Raw genomic sequence first — 19,904 nt, 5'->3', positions numbered from 1 at the left:
AGAGCCACCATCTGGACCATCATTCCTCCACACTGTAGCTGAAAGGACTGGAGCCAGGCTTCCACATCCCACAGCTCCTGGCAGCCAGGCTGCAGAGGGCCTGCCACCAGATGCTTGAATCAAGAGCTCAGAACATCTGTACCCTGGCTGCCAACTCCCGGGGCCTTCCCTAGCCAGAGGCTGACTGCTGTCCCAGCAAGTACATAAGCCTGTGTCAGGCAGGTTTGAGGCTGAAGCTGGGCTCCACCACTTTCCAGAAGACAGGGCCAACAGTGGACAGTGTTACTTGGAACTGGTGCTGAGAGGAATTCACACAAATGAAAGTGATTAGCGATCCTCTCAGCAGCATCCAACTTGAGAGCCATGTCCTGGTATGTTCCAATGAACTCAGGGAAGTTCCTCATTCCAGAAAGGGATGGTAGCCAGTTTCAGGAAGGAAACAGGTGACTCAGTGGGAGCAGTGTTTTTAAACCTAGGGTGTTACTCATGAGAAAGTGGTTTCAGAGATCAGTTATGGTAAAAGAGTTAAGACTTTGGGATCCATACTTGAATCTTGACCCAGTAATTAACATTAATTCTATTAAGTCCTTTTAGGGGTGAAGAGATAGCACAGTAGTTAAGAGTTTGTGCTGTTCTCGCAGAGGCCTAGAAGTTCAGGTCCCCACCCATACCTGGTGGCTCACAACTGCTTATAAGTCCAGCTTCAGGGGGTCAGAAGATCTTTTCTGGCAGGTACTCGCATGTATGTGCACACTTGAGTATACAGAAATAAAAAATTTGAAGTAAAGTAATTATTATATCTTTATTTTAATTTTTTACTTTTATTTTTTCTTTGTTGTTTGTTTATTGAGACAGTCTCATTGCGTAGCCTTTGCTGACCAGCTACTGACGATGTAGACCAACCTGGCTTCTAGTTCAGAGATCTACCTGCCTCTGGCTCACAAATGCTGAGATTGAAGGTGCCATGACCACACCCAGCCATAACTTTAATTAATCTTTCAGGAGCTGCAGAGATGACTTATTAAGAGCCTATACTGGGCTTGTGGAGGACCAGAGTTCAGTTCCCAGCACCCACCAGTTCCTGGGAATCCCATGCTGACCACAAGTGTGCATGGGTACACACACACAATCATATCACACTCACTAACACACAGACACACAACATACTTTCATATCTACACTCACACAAAGATACACACACACACACACACACACACACATACACACACACACACACATACTTTAAAATAAAATGAATCTCTTTTTAAATCTTTCATCAAGGCCTGATCTAGCAACTCAAGAAACTGAGGTAGGAAGGTCACAGATTCAAGAACAATTTAGCAAGACCCTGCCTCAAAATAAAGGGGATAGGGGGCTAAGAATCTATTTAACTTTAACTTTTTTAAAGATTCCTTTTGGGGCTGGGGATTTAGCTCAGTGGTAGAGCGCTTGCCTAGGAAGCACAAGGCCCTGGGTTCGGTCCCCAGCTCCGAAAAAAAGACCAAAAAAAAAAAAAAAAAAAAAAAAGATTCCTTTTAATGATGGTTTTGAAATGTTTTAACCTCCCTTCTAGCCCACCACTCACCAGAGGTAGCAGAAAAGAAAGTATATGGGGGCAGTGGACCTGTGTTATCAGGAAATTAGTAATTTAGTTCACGAGTCAGCAGCGGCAGCTTGATCCATTCACATTATATGGATATATCAGCAGTCCAGTTCAGTAGAGTTGGAATAGCAAACACAATTCAGCAGAAGTGGCACTACCTAGTAGAGACAGCCAGGCCTCAGCCTCACCATGAGTCAGCAGGAGGAACCAAGAGGGATGCCAGGAGTTCTCAGCTGTGCCTCTCTCAGTGAAGTAAAGATCAGTGAAGATGTAGACCAACAAACACTGCACAGCTAGCTCTATAAGCAAGCCTAGCACAGTCTCCGTCACTGTCCGTCAAGTTCTATTTACTCTCTCCAAACATCACGTGTCCTCCACAGGTCTTGTCTCAGTATGTGTCTTGCCTCGGCACATGAGTCTGTCTGTCATGAGTCTGACATCACTCTGTCAATCAGCCCGAGCCTGCTGAAGCAACAAGAAGCCACAACACACCACCAGAAGGTTTTTGGTGCAGTTCTCTCTATGGAGTCCCGACAAATGGAGCTCAACAACACAGTGTAAGGCGGACCAATACATGTGTGTCAGTAGCACAGAATCCTTCATCACATGTCCTTTCATGTACTTGCTTTAACAGAACATCCTTTTGCCTGTGTCCGCATCAGCAAAAAACATTCCTTTGCTTTAGCAAAACATCCTTCCACTTGTGTCTGCTCCAGGAAAACATTCCTTCACGTGTTTGCCCCAGCAAAACACCATCCAACACAACTGATTTTCCAAAGAACCCCGGGTTTAATCCTGTGTCATGACAGAAAACATCCCCACTGATCCCAAGCTGGTCGCTCTGTTTTAGAAACTGTACAGCTTTTAGGATATGAAGCCTAACTTGAGGAAGCAGGGCAGGCCTTGAGGGCTAGAGCCAGGCCAAGTGTCCCATTCACCCCTTTGCTTCTGGACTTGCTGACAGATCGTAAGCCTTCTGCTGATTTAGCACTACTTCCTCCCACTTTCCCAGGATAATTGGCTATACCTTCTCAAACCTCAAGCCAAAATGAATCCTTTCAACTTTAAGTTGTTACCCAGGATTTTTATCAAAGCAACGAGAGGAGAAGCTGCTGACTACACTCAGTGTCTCAGCTAAGGCTCAGTTGGAGCTCACAGATCAATAAAGGTGGAAAGGTGTTCCTGCACAGGCCTTTAAACCCAGCTCTCCAGACCAGGCTGGAGGCAGAAGCCAGCCTGGTCTACAAAGGGAGTTCCAGGACTGCCAAGGCTACACAGAGAGACCTTATATAAAAAAGAGGGGGGGAGTTGGTAGACTTCTTGCCTAGCATTCTGGAAATCTTGGGTTTAATCTCTAATTCTTAGAATTTGTCCTTCTGAGAAGGAAAAAAAAGCAGTCAGCAGGTAGGTGGAAACAAACTAAATATACTGAATAGTGTGCACATATATTAGGTCCTGGTTTTTCAAACTGTGAGTTACAACCCTATCTTCAGAGGGATCTGTGGATTCAGTCACAACTGAAAGGGGGCGGGGGGGTTGGGTCACAAAAAATTTTGGCAACCGTAAAAGATTTTGGAACAAACAACCAGAGATTAATTCAAAAGCTAACATACAATGAATCAGAGTGTGGGATCACACTGCTTCACTGCAGCCTTAGTCTCTGAGCACAAACAAGTACTTTGTGGTATGCAAGGTTTCGCGGCACCAATGAACGCTAACACACTGCCCAGACCTGAGACTAGTTTACGTTACGATTTGCAGTCTTTTTGCTGTGTGTACAAGCTTTTCTACTTTTATAGAAACATTTTTTAAGACCTATTTTTATTAACTATATATATGTGTGGAGAAGGGTACGCACAGGAGCCCTCAGAGACCAGAGGAAAGTTAGATTCCCGAGAACTGGAGTTACAGGTGGTTCTAAGCTGCATGTGGGCGCTAGGAACCAAACTTAACTCCTCTGTACGAACAACCAGTGTGGCCTGGTGGGTTGGGCTGCAGCTGCTATTGGCTCAGGCGCCCCATCCGGGAACTAATATGGCGGAGCTGGAGGCTTCCTTTAGAAGTTCGAGCCCAGTTTGGGTCTTTGTCCTCCGAAGATCTTAAGTCCTAGACAGAATTTCTTCAGGCACACACACCAGGGATAACAAACAGGCATTATATGAGCTTCTCAAGTGTAACCACAGTATAAAGGGAGCAATTGAAAGGTACTGCTGTAATGGAAAGACGTCTCAAGAAGGAATGACAGCATGGACTGAAGAGGAGTGCGGAAGTTTTGAACATGCCCTAATGGAAAAGATTTTTATCTCATTCAGAAAACTAAGGTGAGATCTAGAACTGTTGCCAGGTGTGTAGCCTTCTACTAGATGTGGAGGAAGTCAGAACGCTATGATTACTTTGCTCAACAGACAAAATTTGGAAAGAAATGCTATAGCCATCACCCTGGCATTACGGACTATGTGGATCGTCTCGTAGATGAAACAGAGTCTCTGGCTGATATGGTCAGTTCTTCAGTCTTCTAACCGGCCTGAGCCCATTCCAAGTCAGCCACTGAACATTGTCAGCTCCTTCGCTGCCAGTGACTTGACAGCTTTGACCAACAGTGTAGCAGCTGTCTGTAACTCTGCAGACGTGAATTGTCTGGATGATAGCTTTCTTCCACTGGGGAACACACCCCGTGGACAAGTCAATCATATACCTGTCGTAACGGAAGAGTGACTCACCCTGCCCAGCAATGGTGAAAGTGATTGTTTTAATTTATTTGAGACTGGATTTTATCACTCAGAATTAAACCCCATGTGCAGCGAAGAATCAGAAAGACCAACAAAGAGATTGAAAATGGGCATTGCTGACCCTGAATCCTTTATGAATGACGTTTCTGTTAATAACCTGGGTGTAGTCTTTGAAAATCACACACGTCACATCACCAATGCCAAAATGGCTGTCTCTGTGGCTGACTTTGGCAGCTTGTCTGCCAATGAGACAAATGGATTCATCAATGCCCACACTCTACATCAGCATTCAGAGTGACATGAATGAGAAGCCCAGAAACAATGGGTGTGCAGTGCCAGTAAACTTGAGGGGAGCTATCAGGTTTGCACTGGAAGTTTGAACCTTTCTCACTATGACATCGGTGATGTCAATGTGTATAGAACTATATCTTGATTTGTCAAGAGTATTTTCATTTTTCAATCCATAAACACGGAAATGAACCATGATCAGCAGAGTTGGGAACTAAGATTAAACTCTGTGGTGCAGTTTTAAGTTCTGCTTCTCTTCCTCATCCCTTAATACCTCTCCCCACATCCTCCTCCTTTTCTGTTCCCATTGCCCTCACCCCAGATTTAAAACCTGTAGACAGAGGCTACCAGCTCAAACCAGCACAGATGTTCTGAACTGATGTGTGGCTTCTTTTCATGTCAACTCCTTTTGCTGTAATGGAGGCAGTGGAATCACAATGTTTACAGGTACCAACCCTGCAATGTAGCTCTTGTTTGTTTGTTTGTTTGTTTGTTTGTTTTACTTTCTTTATTAATAAAAGCAGGGGTAGGTTTCTTTAAACTGCAAAAAAATAAAAAAAAGAGCAGCCAATGTTCTTGACTGCTGAGCCAGCTCTTCAGCCTGGAAAACAAAGACTATTAATATTTTCATGTCATCGTCCTTCAGCAAATTCATAACAAATTAATGTATTTTTGGATTGTATTATGTTTGGATGTTTGATTTTAAGAATTGTTGCTTGAGGCCAGGTGTGGTGGTGCACTCCTTTAATTCCATTAGTTTGAGGTCAGCCTCAGAACAAGATCCAGGACAGCCAGGGCTACCTAGAGAAACCCTGTCTCAAATTAAAAAAATCAATAAAATTGCTGTTTGGGGACCCTGGAAATGTAGCTTAGCTGACAGAGTGTTTGTTTAGCATGCACAGTCTTGGTTTTAGTTCCTGACACTGTATACGCCTGGGATCCTAGCACAAGCCTATGATCCTAGCACTCCAGGGGTAGAGGCAGGAGTCTTAGACATTCTTCAAGGTCATCCTCAGCTACACAGTAAGTTCAAGGCTAGCCTGGAATAAATGAGATCCTGTCCCAAAAAAAGTGGAAGGCAGAGGGAGACAGAGAAGATGGCTTAGTAGGTAAAGGCTCTTGCTGCCGTGTGTGTGTGTGTGTGTGTGTGTGTGTGTGTGTGTGTGTGTGTGTCTGTGTGTCTGTGTGTCTGTGTGTCTGTGTGTGTGTGCGCGTGCATGCGTGCACGCTCGAGTGCTTGGGAATGGTGGCATGCACCTGTAAGGCAGTTGGATCTCTGTAACTTTAAGGCCAATCTGGTCTATACAGTAAGTTCCAGGTTAGCTAGGGCTACCTAGTAAATTCTATCTCAAAAAGACAAAAAAAAAAAGAAAGAGACAAAGAAAGACAGACAGACAGACCTAGGAAAACTCACTAGTGTGTAAACTGTTTTTTCTTAACTTTAAGAAGAGTTTGAACACAAATGTTCTCCAGACTATGTCTGCCTGTCCACATGGATGGGCAGTGCTTCCCCTAGAAGACATGAGTTACTAACAGAAAATCTCAATGCCTAGTATAGGCTATGTCCCTAGTATAGGTTATTGATCAGGGATGCTTCAGAGCCCTTAAAACAGCACAGACTATTGCCACTGCCCTTATCTCCCAAGCCCAGCTAGACAGTAAGATGCTATCAATGAAGACTACACACTGATTCAAACATAGAGAAACCAAGACAGAACATACGGTAGTTTGAACAATAATGGCCCCATGGGCTCAAATGGAGTGGCCTTTTTGAAGTAGGTATGGCCTTGTTGAAGGAAGTGTGTCACTAGAAAGAAGAATCTGAAGTCTCAGAAGCTCACACCCGGTCTAGTTATTCAGTCACATCCTGCTGCCTGCAGATCAAGGTGTAGAGCTCTCAGCACCTTCTCCAGCGCTGTGTCTACCTGCACACTGCCCTGCTTCCCTGTAGTGAGCCATATTGGATTTGGGCCTGGCCATTTTGTGACTGTATATAGCTCAAAGTGGCTACGTGACTCTTGGCCACACATACTCCTCTAAGAGCCTCTCCCATGAATTTACAGCACAGGAAGATAACATTCACGGGATGCTTCAGCCTAAGCAAAAATCAGTTATCTCCTCAGTCAACACCTGGTGTCTCCACCACCTGACCTCTTTGCCTCCAGCTATCACTGCCTATACCCTCATCTCCCCCTCCTTCATGTTTCACAAAGGTCACTCCCCCTACCTGAAAGCCTTAAAAGCTGTAATGTTCATCCCAATAAATGAGACCTTGACAACAGAACTTTTGCTTGGTCTCCTTCTCTTGCCCCCCCATTTAGGCCCAAGGGTAGTGCCCCTTCGGGACCCTGAATAACTGGGTCCCTGCTGGCGGGGACACTTCCCACCATGTCAATAATAGACTGAACCTCTAGAACTGTAAGCCAGCCCCCAATTAAATCTTGTCCTTCATAAAAGTTGCCTTGGTCATGTTATCTCTTCACAGCAATAGAAACCATAACTAAGACAGAAGTGATCTAGAAGTTTCCTCCCTATTAGCTAGCTTTCAGAGTGACAGGGATGCTATACAGGCCACTGAGAAAGAAAAGGCATCAATGATCTTACTCACCATTGGACCATGCATGCTATGATAATCAACTGTCTAACAAGATGTACCCCCAGATATGATACTGGCATGACAGACATAGAAGTAACTTGTTGATTGGGTTCAAACCCTTGTCCACAGGAGGAATTTGTGCCCAGTACTGTATACCAAATCAAAAGCCCATGTCTAGGAAACTTAAAGGCCCCGGGGTACTAGCAGGGGGAGCTACTACTATTTTTGCTAAATTGACATATCCGACTGCCTTCAAAATATTTATGTTCACAATCATAGATTAGTGCTGATCTCAGCCTTGCTCAGAGAAACTTCATTTTTCATTGGGCAGCAAACTTGTAATTGGTGAAAGAGCTGATAATAAATCTCCCAGCCCTTCATGGAACATTTACATCAAATTACAACCCTTCCTTTCCCCTCACCAAGGCTCAGAAAACATAAAGGAAGGGAATGTAGACCGTAAAAGCGGGAGGAGAGCCGGAAGTGCTGTGGAACGCTGTCGTCCAGGTATGATGTGGCTTATGATATGATGTGATTACCTGCAAAAGATCAAGCCAGTCAACATTCCAGCATGGATGCAAGAGGAACCCACGGGGCTGCACCCCAACAGAGGATCGTCTTACAGTGCCTACTTGAGGAGGAAGAGTCCTATTTCTTCAGGGCAGGTGGCTGTTGGTAAGTTGCCCGTGCTACTATAGATAACCCTCGCCCATGAGCACGCAAGCAACACTAATTGGACTGAGTGGATTATTTAGAAGAGGAGGAGGAGGAGGAGGAAGAGGAGGAGAGGAAGGACATGACATAGGAGGGGAAATTATGAAAGGGTCTGAGGGAATAGAGTAGGTGGTTTGAGTTGGATATGGTCAAAACACACTGTGTGAACATATGAAGAAATAAAATGAAAATTGGATAAAATAGTCTAAAGATAAAAATAAGTAAAATATTTAAAAATAAAAAAGATGGGCTGGAGAGGTGGCTCAGCGGTTAAGAGCACTGACTGCTCTTCCAGAGGTCCTGAGTTCAATTCCCAGCAACCACATGGTGGCTCACAACCATCTGTAATGGGATGCGATGCCCTATTCTGGTGTCTGAAGACAGCTACAGTACTCATATACATTAAATAAATCTTTTTTAAAAAAATAAAAAATAAAAATCAAAAAAGATTGCCATTTGAGTTGCCAACTTGATCCTGCAAAGGCAAATATTCAGCCAAGATTGGCTGAGCATGGTGGCACACACCTTTAACCCAGTACTTGGAAGGCAGAGGCAGATAAATCTCTGTGAGTTCCAGGACAGCCAGTGATGTATAAGGGAGACCCTGTTTCAAAAAAAAGATTTAATTCTTTATATAAGACTAAACAAGCAGGTTGCCCTTGGTTATCCCCCAGAGGTGGAAGGTAAATCCCTATTGATGAAGACACCAAACACTTCAGAAACAGCTCAGACTCTTGAACTGGAACCAACCCAAATGGCCCCTCCTTGAAGACTGGTCTTCATGGTACCAGGCGGCACCATGGAAACTTCCAGAGGAGGGAGGCAACCAATAATCCGACCCAACTATGATGAAAGGAGGGAGGCAGCCAACACTCTCACCCAGCTATGATGCCTATGAACCACAGCAATGACCAGCATGGCAGCATAACCCACGGGTGCAGTAATGGCACACATACCTTGGTGGTAATCAGCAGCTCTCTAATTGGGCTTAAGACCTGTTCAACAAGAAGAAGATGCTTGATATTGGAAACCAAGCTAACAGCTCAGTGCTAGTGAAATCATGGTTCTTGGAGGAGGATCTATAACCACTAGCTTACTAAGCCAGCATTATCCCTAAGACAGTCTATAAACATCTGTCCACATACCCACGAATAAGTGTTATCTTCATCCCTCATCAAGGAAACTTCTCTTTGCAACAGACACTACAGGAAACCACAACTGAACAAAATGGAGAGGCGCAGAGCTCAGTCCCGATGGAAAAATCTACAAAGCACCTCTGCATTTAAACTCAGAGAACATTGCAGAAGGGACTGAAAGATTAATAGAGCCAGAGGAACAGGGAGTTTGCTGTGAGGTTGTGTCTCCCAGTAACACCAGAAGCTATGCCTGTAAAGTCTCACCAACATGACCTCCCAAACGAGAGCCGAACAAGTCTGACACAATAGACATGCCAAACTGGATGGGGATACTCCCATTAGGCCTCAACCCTACACACAGAACTATAGGCAACTGAGGACAGCTGGGAGCAGGAAGTGGCCCTCCTCGGGGAGGAGCACAACCATTGATTGTCCAGTGCCAAACGGTCAACCCTGAAAACATGCACACAAGTAACACAGTACATGACTTCAACAGGTTATTCTTAGGAATATATATGTATGTGCAAATGCATACATATAGGCAACAACAACTGATAAAAAAAATAGACCAAGAATTTGAAGGAGAGTGGACAGGGGTATATGAGAGAGTGTGAAGGGAAAAAGGGAAGGCAATCTCATAAGGAAACAAACATTTTTAAATAAAAAACTAAGCAAGCACATCCATGTCATTAGCATTCCATTTTTCGTTCATTTTAACAAAATTATATACATGCCAAAATATTATTTTAAAATAAATACCTTTAAAATTTATTATCAGCAAAGGTTTGACCTATATACCTGTTTTATATCTATCTGCACAGGGTCTTTTATAAATTTCTCAGGCAAAAATAGCTGAGAAGGAAAAAAGTTTAAGAAGCCCTGAGCTAATTTAATACTCTCACCCACACTTACAACAAGAACCGTTGTCTGTGATGAGCAGATCTGGAAACAGAAGCTCATGGATGGAGAGTAGACCTGGATTTGAACGCATTCCGGACAGTCCGTAGAGAACCACTCTTCAATCACACTGGCTCTGCAGTTTTACCGGAGTCCCTGCCACTTCCTAGCCCAAATGGTAAGGCTAAAGTTGGCCTCTCCTCCACATCTCTCTTGCTCTGTTCTCTCTGGTCTCTTTTTCTCTCCCTCTTTCTTATCGCCTCACAGTTTAGACAGCTCCAAAAAGTCAAGAGGGCCAGAATGTAATATTTACCCAGTTCTCCAACCCCTCTCCCAGGTCTCCTGGAGTTTCCACTATTCCTGTTTCCACATTGTAAACCACAGTGTGGGCAGCATCTCTGCCTTGCTGGTAGAACTCCAAGCTGACCTAACACCAGGACAACCACAGTCTTCACTTGGCACACATCACGTGCTTCGGGCTTTCCTTGGAACCTCACCCAGCTGAGCTCTGTGGCTACTGCCTCACACCAGCCTGTCCTGGGAGAGCATCCTCCTCATGGCTGGATCGTTTTGGACACTCCAGTTCTGCAGTCATTACAGAATTGTGATTCTGCCACTCACTTGCTCAGAAGCCTTCTGGGTCTTTCTGTCAACCTCTCCATGATTTAGGCCCTTAAGCATGTCCCTCAAGGATATAACTCTCTCATTGTTTCCAAGAGTTTGAACTCTTACTGTGGCCCAGACTAGTCTTGAACTTCTGAGCCTAATTCTATCTTCGACTCCCAGGTTGCTGGGGCTACAGGTGTGCACTATTACAGTCTAATTCATCGTTTATACACTCAGCAGTTGTTTATCTGTAAGTGCTGGCACTATACTAAACTGATGACTAAATAAAAAGCACATGTTCCCTTTATTGGTGGAACATGCATTCATGAAAAGTCAAGAAATAAGCATATAATCACAAATTATAACAAGTGCTGGGAACCAAGGCTGGGGTGTCCTTCAGCAGTGCTCGCCTGGCACCTTCGGGGCCCTGGGTTCAGTCCCCAACACTGCAGGACAAGTGCTGTGAATGAAACATATAAGAGCAATGCCAATCACAGGTGCTGGCATCCACCAGGCACCATGGTCCAGAAAGGACATGCTAAGGTTTGTGGAGTTTTTTGCATTGGAAGTGGGACACAGGAACACACCAGGCAGTGGCCCAGAGATGAGAGTTCTAGGTATAAAGGGGTCAAGAAGAGTCAGTGTGGAGGCCATGGATGGCAATGGAAGAAATAGCAGGTATGGGACTGAAGGTCAACAGGACCAATGCAGAGTCTTGTGGGCAGCACAATGAGCTTGGATTCTATTCTAAATCCAAATGGAAGGGATGGGGGATCTTTTTTTCTTTTTTTCGGAGCTGGGGACCGAACCCAGGGCCTTGCACTTCCTAGGCAAGCGCTCTACCACTGAGCTAAATCCCCAACCCCCTGATGACTTTTTTAAGATTTATTTATTTATTATATATAAGTACACTGTTCCTGTCTTCAGACTCAACAGAAGAAAACATCAGATCTCATTACAGATGGTTGTGAGCCACCATGTGGTTGCTGGAATTGAACTCAGGACCTCTGGAAGAGCAGTCAGTGCCCCTAACCACTGAGCCCATTTCTCCAGCCCCAGGACTGGGGAATTTTATATAATGGAATGATATAACCTGGTTTAGATCTTTAAAGTTACTCTGGGAGCTCCAGGAAACATAGCAGAGCTGGGGGCGGGGGCACAAACCTGCAATCCCAGCATTTGGAAGGCAGAGGCAGGAGGATCAGATGTGCAAGGCCACTCTTGGGTACGTAGAGAGTTCAAGGTCAGTGTGAGCTGCAATAGACCAAAGAAAATGGAACTTCAAGGATGCGACAGTTAGAATAGAATATCATAAAAGTTAAATGGGGGAAAATGCAGCATTAATACTGCCCAGTGGTAATGTGCTTAGATACACAAGGCCCCGGGGTTTGACACTCATCATCACAAAAAAAGAAATAAATATTCAGGCAGACTGGTGCATGCCTGTAATTCCTGCACTCAGAAGACAAAGGCAGAAAAATGGAGAATTTCAGGCCAGCCTGGGCTACAGAAAAGAGTTTTACAGAATACAGAATACAGAGAAAATGCCGTCACAAAGAAAAGAAGGAAACAAAGAGCAAAGGAAGAAAGGGAGAGGGGGAAGGAGGGGAGGAGGGAGAAAAGGTAAAAGGAAGAAACTAACAATCTCTAGCCCAGATGGTGGCTCACACTTCTGATCCCAGCTCTCAGAAGCCTGAAGCAGGAGGACTGATAGTTTCAGGTCAGCCTGAGCTACCCAGTTCTCTAGACCTGCCTAAAAAAAAATCAAATGATACATAATTGATATTCCTGAGAACAAATGGTAAGAGTAATAATCTAAAATAAATACTTCACTCTCCATATTTAATGAGTAAATCATATTACACACACACACACACACACACACACACACACACACATTCAAACTCTTAGGACAAGAAAAAAAGCTAGGGTCTAGAGAGGTAACTCCATAGTTAAGAGCAGGCACTGTTCTTTTGGAGGACCTGAATTCAGTTCCCAGCATCCACAGCAGGCACTGTGCAATACCTGTAACTCCAGCTGGGGGTGGGGGCACCCCAATTCCCTCTTCTGGCCTCCAAGGGCCACTCCCACACTCCCATGCACATGCCAACACACAGTCACACATTTATACACGTGGCAAAAAATAAGAGTCTTTAGAGTAAAGAAAAGGAAAATTAAAAACTTACCTGGCAGGGGAGAAACCATTATCAGGGAGGTGGTTTTCCAGGATGAGGCTCATTCTGTGCTGACCCCTGCAACTTCCCCAAATGTAAGGAAATTCAGCTGCATAATTGTGTTGTAGGGTACGGCTGGCGTTAGCACTCTCCCCTGTAATAAAAGAGAGAAGATAGATTGCCGTTTCCATGTGGTTAAAGCAGAACAGTAATGCCTTTCTTAGTCTGTAGCTAAACTCAGACGAAAGTAAATTACCCAAGGCCCACATCAAAGTGGGAGCTATGAGGCACAGCAGTATGGGAGCTATGAGGCACAGCAGTATGGGAGCTATGAGGCACAGCAGTATGGGCGATGAGCACTACAGCTGTGCTTGGGAAGGGGTGCTTCTAGCTTTGGAGGACAGAGGGCTTCAGTTATGTCTATAAGCAGCTGGGAACTGGAAACCCCCTACATGATACAAGAATCCTCAAACCCTACAGCTGTCCTTGGGTAAGTGTCTTTCTAGCTCTGGGGGGCAGAGTGCTTCAGTTATGTTTGCAAGCAGCTGGGAACTGGAACCCCCCCCCACATGATACAAGAATCCTCAAACCCTACAGCTGTCCTTTGGTAAGTGTCTTTCTAGCTCTGGGGGGCAGAGGGCTTCAGTTATGTTTGCAAGCAGCCGGGAACTGGAAACCCCCCCCCCACATGATACAAGAATCCTCAAACCCTACAGCTGTCCTTGGGTAAGTGTCTTTCTAGCCCTGGGGGGCAGAGGGCTTCAGTTATGTTTGCAAGCATCCGGGAACTGGAAACCCCCCCCCCCCATGATACAAGAATCCTCAAACCCTACAGCTGTCCTTGGGTAAGTGTCTTTCTAGCTCTGGGGGGCAGAGGGCTTCAGTTATGTTTGCAAGCAGCCGGGAACTGGAAACCCCCCCCCCACATGATACAAGAATCCTCAAACCCTACAGCTGTCCTTGGGTAAGTGTCTTTCTAGCTCTGGGGGGCAGAGGGCTTCAGTTATGTTTGCAAGCAGCCGGGAACTGGAAACCCGCCCCCCATGATACAAGAATCCTCAAACCCTACAGCTGTCCTTGGGTAAGTGTCTTTCTAGCCCTGGGGGGCAGAGGGCTTCAGTTATGTTTGCAAGCATCCGGGAACTGGAAACCCCCTACATGATACAAGAATCCTCAAACCCTACAGCTGTCCTTGGGTAAGTGTCTTTCTAGCTCTGGGGGGCAGAGTGCTTCAGTTATGTTTGCAAGCAGCTGGGAACTGGAAACCCCCCCCCCACATGATACAAGAATCCTCAAACCCTACAGCTGTCCTTGGGTAAGTGTCTTTCTAGCTCTGGGGGGCAGAGGGCTTCAGTTATGTTTGCAAGCAGCCGGGAACTGGAAACCCCCCCCCACATGATACAAGAATCCTCAAACCCTACAGCTGTCCTTGGGTAAGTGTCTTTCTAGCTCTGGGGGGCAGAGGGCTTCAGTTATGTTTGCAAGCAGCCGGGAACTGGAAACCCCCCCCCCCATGATACAAGAATCCTCAAACCCTACAGCTGTCCTTGGGTAAGTGTCTTTCTAGCTCTGGGGGGCAGAGGGCTTCAGTTATGTTTGCAAGCAGCTGGGAACTGGAAACCCCCCCCCCACATGATACAAGAATCCTCAAACCCTACAGCTGTCCTTTGGTAAGTGTCTTTCTAGTCCTGGGGGGCAGAGGGCTTCAGTTATGTTTACAAGCAGCCGGGAACTGGAAACCCCCCCCACATGATACAAGAATCCTCAAACCCTACAGCTGTCCTTGGGTAAGTGTCTTTCTAGCTCTGGGGGGCAGAGGGCTTCAGTTATGTTTGCAAGCAGCTGGGAACTGGAACCCCCCCCCCACATGATACAAGAATCCTCAAACCCTACAGCTGTCCTTGGGTAAGTGTCTTTCTAGCCCTGGGGTCAGAGGGCTTCAGTTATGTTTGCAAGCATCCGGGAACTGGAAACCCCCCCCCCCATGATACAAGAATCCTCAAACCCTACAGCTGTCCTTGGGTAAGTGTCTTTCTAGCTCTGGGGGGCAGAGGGCTTCAGTTATGTTTACAAGCAGCTGGGAACTGGAAAAACCCCCACACACATGATACAAGAATCCTTGTCCCTATGTGAGACATTGAACTGAAAGACACCAACAAAGAGGAAGTCTGTACATGTCCTTACATTCTAACTGGAAGAAAAACAGCTTTCCTGGAGAAAGTTAGACATGGACATGTAATCTCAGTACCCAGTACATAGGAGGCGAAGACAGAAGGACCAAGAGTTCAAATCCAGTGTCAGCTACATAGAAAGTTTGAGGCCAGTCCCCGGCTAACGTCGGACCCTATCTTACAGTAGAAAATTCTAAATATAAAGTTAATTGTATTAAGTGTTGCCAAACTGGTAGTGGCCTTGGGCATTTTAAACCAGACTAACCAGTTTTTCCCTAAAGCTGAGACTGAAGATTTTTTAATTATCTAAAATCAGTGTCTCTCAGAGAAAACATGTCTCAGTAGCCAGCACAAAAGACTCTTAACCACTACAGAAATCAACCAGCCACATAAACCTACCCAAGGAAAATAAAAAAAAAAAAAAAAAAAAAAAAAACAGTTGGGGGGGGATTAAGATTGATCAGTGATTAAAAACATTTGCTGCCCTTGCAGAGAACCCTCGGTTAGTTCCCAGCACCCACAGAGCAACTGAGGATCGTCTGTAATCCCAATCCCAGGGTATCTGATGCCCCCCTTCTGCTCTCCAGAAGCACCAGGCAGCCTCGTGATGCACAGACATTCATGCAGACAAAGCACCCATACATATAAATAAGTAAGAAAGACAAGCATTGAAGTTAACAAGGCAAGGTGGCACAGGACTGTAATCTGAGCACTTGGGTGGCGTCCTGGTATTATCTGTTCAGCTTTCAGTTCAGAAGCACATGCCTCAGGGTCGCCCTCCTACTGTGCTGTCACCAGCTTCTGATCCTGAGAACACTGGTGTTGAAGTAGAAACTTAAGGGTTCTTAGGAAAGTCAGTTGTGTTGGACAGTGTTTCTCTGGGGCAAACACATGAAGGAATGTTTTCCTGAAATGGACACAGGTGAAAGGCTAAGGCAGACTCGTGAAAGAATGTTTCACTGAGGCAGACATAGGAGACAGGATGTTCTGCTAAAGAAACACGTGAAAGGACACATGATGAAGGATTCTTTGCTAACAACACGCATGTATTGGTCTGCCTTACATTGCGTAATTGAGCTGCACTTGTTGGAACTCCATAGAGAGAAGTGCACCAAAAAACTTCTGGTGATGTGCTGCAGTTTCTTGCTGCTTCCTTGAACTCTGATTGGATACACGTCAAGAGCCATGCTACATGGAGGACATCACACATCACATGTAGGACAGGTGATGTTTGAAGGGTATAAATAGGACTCCACAGAGTTATGGAGACAGCTTGGCTGGCTGGTACAGCTAGTTGTGCAAGGCTTGTGGGTCTTGTGTCTTCACTGCTCTTCACTTCCCTGAAAGAGGCACAGCCGAGAACTCCTGGTGACTCGCACTGAGGCTGAGGCCTGGCTGTCTCTGCTAAGTCGTATCACCACTGTCGTTAACCCGACTCTACCGAACGGGACTGATGGAGTATCTGATGAGGTCTTTTCAAGTGAATGGAGCCGCCCCTGCCAACCTGAACTGACAATTTCCAGACAACACAGATGGGAGCCGCTCTGAAGAACCTTTCTAAACAGGTCTACTCCCCCACCCCCACCCCTTCTTTTCCACTACTTCTGGTGGGTGGTGAGCTACAAGGGAGGTTAAAGCATTTAAGAACCATCATCAAGGGGTTGGGGATTAAGCTCAGTGGTAGAGCGCTTGCCTAGCAAGCGCAAGGCCCTGGGTTCAGTCCCCAGCTCCGAAAAAAAGAAAAAGAAACAAAAACAAACAAACAAAAAAAAATCATCAAAAATAAAGTTTGAAAAAAATTAAAGTTACATTGTGTCCCGTCCTTTTTGTTTTTGTTCTGGAGGTGAAGGCATCCATCTTTTCTTGCATGTTTCCAGTCATTAGGATGTCACTCAACAAAGGGGCAGCAAGTGATCAGGACACTGGTTCTTGGTGCCTTTGGTCATTCATTACCAGATGCAGTAACTGAAATGTCTTGAATTGAAGTGAAATATGTGTCAGTGCCTGGTCCAGGCACATATGCTCACCAGTCAATAACAGAGCGTGTTATCTTGTGCAGCAATGGTATTAAAGTATGTTCAAAGACTAATTATTATAAACCATTCGGGGCAGAATGATAGACACAGATGGACCAGGAAATTCAAATAGGATAATAAATACCCTCAAAAGATAAAGAAGAGATTGGTGACAGAAATAAAGAGGGAAGTCAGTAAAAAGAATAAAGTGAGGCCTGGGGAGGTGGCTCAGTGTGGAAAGGCCACCAAGACTGAGGGAGGGCCTGAGTTCAGCCCTAGATAAAGAGAGAACAGACCTCTGCAAGTGGTCCTCTGACCTCCACGTGCAATTGCAACCCACTCATGTGTGCGTGAACACATACAGGCACTCTAGGGGTGTGGAAGTCCACCAGAGAAGACTGTTTGGATGTGGGTGTAGGGCAGTAGAAAGTCTTTATTAGCTGGCCAGCAACTGCGCTGGGTGTTCTGGGATCCCAGTGTAGCCCTGAGCCTTTCTCAGAGTGAGCTTTTTTTAAAACTTTTTAATGATATTTTTTTATGAGTTTCACATCATGCACCCCAATCCCACTCATCTACTTGTCCCTTTATATCCAGCCTCTGCCCTTGCAACTTCCCCCCCAAAAAATAAAAACAAAAATGAAAAAATAAACAAAACATTGTGGAACAAATTATTGTGGAAGCTGTAATGATTCCCTGTGTGTCCCACAGTATACACAGAGTGAGATTTTTTTAAGCACAAAAACCGTATCCTGGGTTACATTTAAAAAGAACGGTTAGCCAGAAGCAGAAGTACAGAACTAAAAAGCAAGGTTAATAGATTTAGAGACTTTCCCAGAACTATGGACATTGATGGCTTAGGTCTTTGTTTTGGTTTTGGCAGGTGGTGCTGAGTTTCACAACCTAAATGGAGTCAGTCAGGTGTGCTAATGTCTAGAGGCTTACTGGGGTCTTGGCCCCTATAACACTAGTGTGCAAACATACACACAAATAGATGCAAAAGAAATTTTTAAGTAAAGTGAACATACTGAAGATTAAAATTACACTGGTTGGCATAAAGAACACAACAGTGGATGTGAGGGGGAGCTTAAGAGATGGCTCAGTGGTTAAGAGTACAGGTTGTTCTTCCAGAAGTCCTGAGTTCAATTCCCAGCAAACTCTAAACACTTCTACAAGCAACAAACGTCCTGCAGAGGAACTCTGAAGCAGATTCATTGTGCATCAGCTTGTCTGAGTGAGATAGAACACTCAGACGTAGGCCCCATAGTGGTGGATTCGAGAGGCCAAGGATGGGCAAGCCTGAGCTTCATGGTAAGCGTGTTCCCCACAGCTCCAGAGGCTGCTGGAACAAATGAAACCATGCTGAGCTAGCTCAGGAGCCCCAGAAAGTATCCAGCATGGTCTTATGCATCATCTCGGCACTTTCTGAGTTCTTGTAGGCACTGAGCCATAGGTCTTTACAATGCACGTGGACGCTAAAGTAATCCTTTCAGCAGGGCACCTCCTGCCAGTAAGGTCCCTTGAGTAAGAGTCATCCCAAACCAGCAGCAGCTGCTGCGGTTTATTGGCCCATGCTTCTGCGAGATCCAACTGATTTGGAGTGTGACCAGAAGTGGGGTAATATTACACTCTGTGAGGTGATAAGACAGGACAGACTTGCATCTGTCTAATTAAGTTCTAGTTAAAGAAGTAAAAATGGGCTCTCATAACTCAATGATATTAGCATAAAATGATAGTGAAGTATCTGACCTAAAGCACCAGTGAACTGGCTCCTGTCAGCCACGGGACACGGTGGCCCCACCATACGGGACTTCATCGAGATGGCATAAAACTTGAAGCTGAGTCTCACCCCAGGCCATCCTTGAACTCACCTGTAGCTAAGGCGACCTTGAACTTCTGATCCCTTCCCTACGTCTCAAGTGTTGGAGTTGCAAGCACTCCCCACCACACTGGTTTAACAATACCACTCATGTAAAGTACAAAAACATGCAATGTAAAAATGATATACTATTAGGAATATGTAGGGTGTACTTCAGTCCTTCTTTTCAAAGATAGAATGCTTGCCTTATATGTTCAGGTCCTGGGTTCTAAACCCAGCACTACAAATAATTTTTTTCCATAATGGAATCATATACATATTCTAATTCAGGATAAAGGTCACAGCTGTGGGATGCGTGTACATGGGTGTATCCCCAAAACCTGGATCTGTGGGCTTTAGTTATCTACTTTAAGTGATTTGAAGCAAACAGAAAAAAATTGTTCAAATTCAACAAAGCATATTTGAATATTTTTATTTTCTTCCTTTTCTACACAACTAGAATATTCCAACACTAAAATAGTTGAAAAAACAAAGAATTTAAGAAGAGAGAGAATCCAAGAAGAGGAAGCCAGCTGCTTAGAGGAAAGGAAACCGGGTGACTGTGAGCCTTTCCCAGGAAACTGGGGGCCACAGACAGTGCAGCAGTGTCTGCGAGGCTCAGAGAAAAGAATGAATGACCCAAGAGCTGTATTCACTGCCAAGCAGCAACAGCCTCAAGCTGAAAGAATGCTGAAATACACGAGCCAAGAGCCTTTGAAACCCAACCAACCAAATAATGAATCAAGTAAAGGACGCAGGGATGAGGCCAAGCTAGGTCTCTGCTTGTGAACCCTGAATTCAGAGAACTGAGGCCCAACACCCATGCCCATCATAGCAGCAAACAGAACGTGAACACACCAACATTCTAATATTAATGGGCACAGTCATCAGAACATGGCAGACTGGGGCAGGGAAAACAGGAGTAAAAGTGAATTTACTATTTTTCCCCATTGTCTTGGAAGAGTCCCTGTGTGATTATATAAAATGAAATATGCTAAAGAGTTGAGGGGTTTTTTCCTGCTGGATTTTTTTAGAATTAATATTTTTAATATCTGAAGTTCAGTCATTTGTTCATTTTTCTCTCCAGGTACGTACAGATGAAATCTAAATGGAACTTTTC

At 45.0% G+C, this 19,904-nt stretch overlaps 1 protein-coding gene and 1 pseudogene across 2 annotated transcripts in view; one reads left to right on the top strand and one right to left on the bottom strand.

The window, feature by feature from the left end:
* Positions 1-4,630, top strand: part of Mier3-ps1 (MIER family member 3, pseudogene 1) — a 12,799-nt pseudogene extending 8,169 nt beyond the window's left edge.
* Positions 1-19,904, bottom strand: part of S100a3 (S100 calcium binding protein A3) — a 55,425-nt gene that overhangs the window by 27,071 nt on the left and 8,450 nt on the right. Inside the window, exons 1-2 of one of the 2 annotated variants that reach the window (XM_008761122.4) lie at positions 13,000-13,134; positions 12,756-12,897 (exon numbers count right to left, since the gene is read on the bottom strand). In XM_008761122.4, the coding sequence (XP_008759344.1) occupies positions 12,756-12,774 (19 nt within the window). In that variant the 5' untranslated portion in view covers positions 12,775-12,897; positions 13,000-13,134. Of the gene's footprint in view, positions 1-12,755; positions 12,898-12,999; positions 13,135-19,904 lie in introns of those variants that run through there. The other variant, XM_039101554.2, reaches the window with a different exon arrangement.

The sequence above is a fragment of the Rattus norvegicus genome, chromosome 2, assembly GCF_036323735.1.
Source record: "Rattus norvegicus strain BN/NHsdMcwi chromosome 2, GRCr8, whole genome shotgun sequence".
In the NCBI taxonomy this organism is placed as follows: Eukaryota; Metazoa; Chordata; class Mammalia; order Rodentia; family Muridae; genus Rattus; species Rattus norvegicus.
The sequence above is the reverse complement of the archived record's forward strand: the minus strand, read 5'-3'. Positions and strand labels throughout refer to the sequence as shown.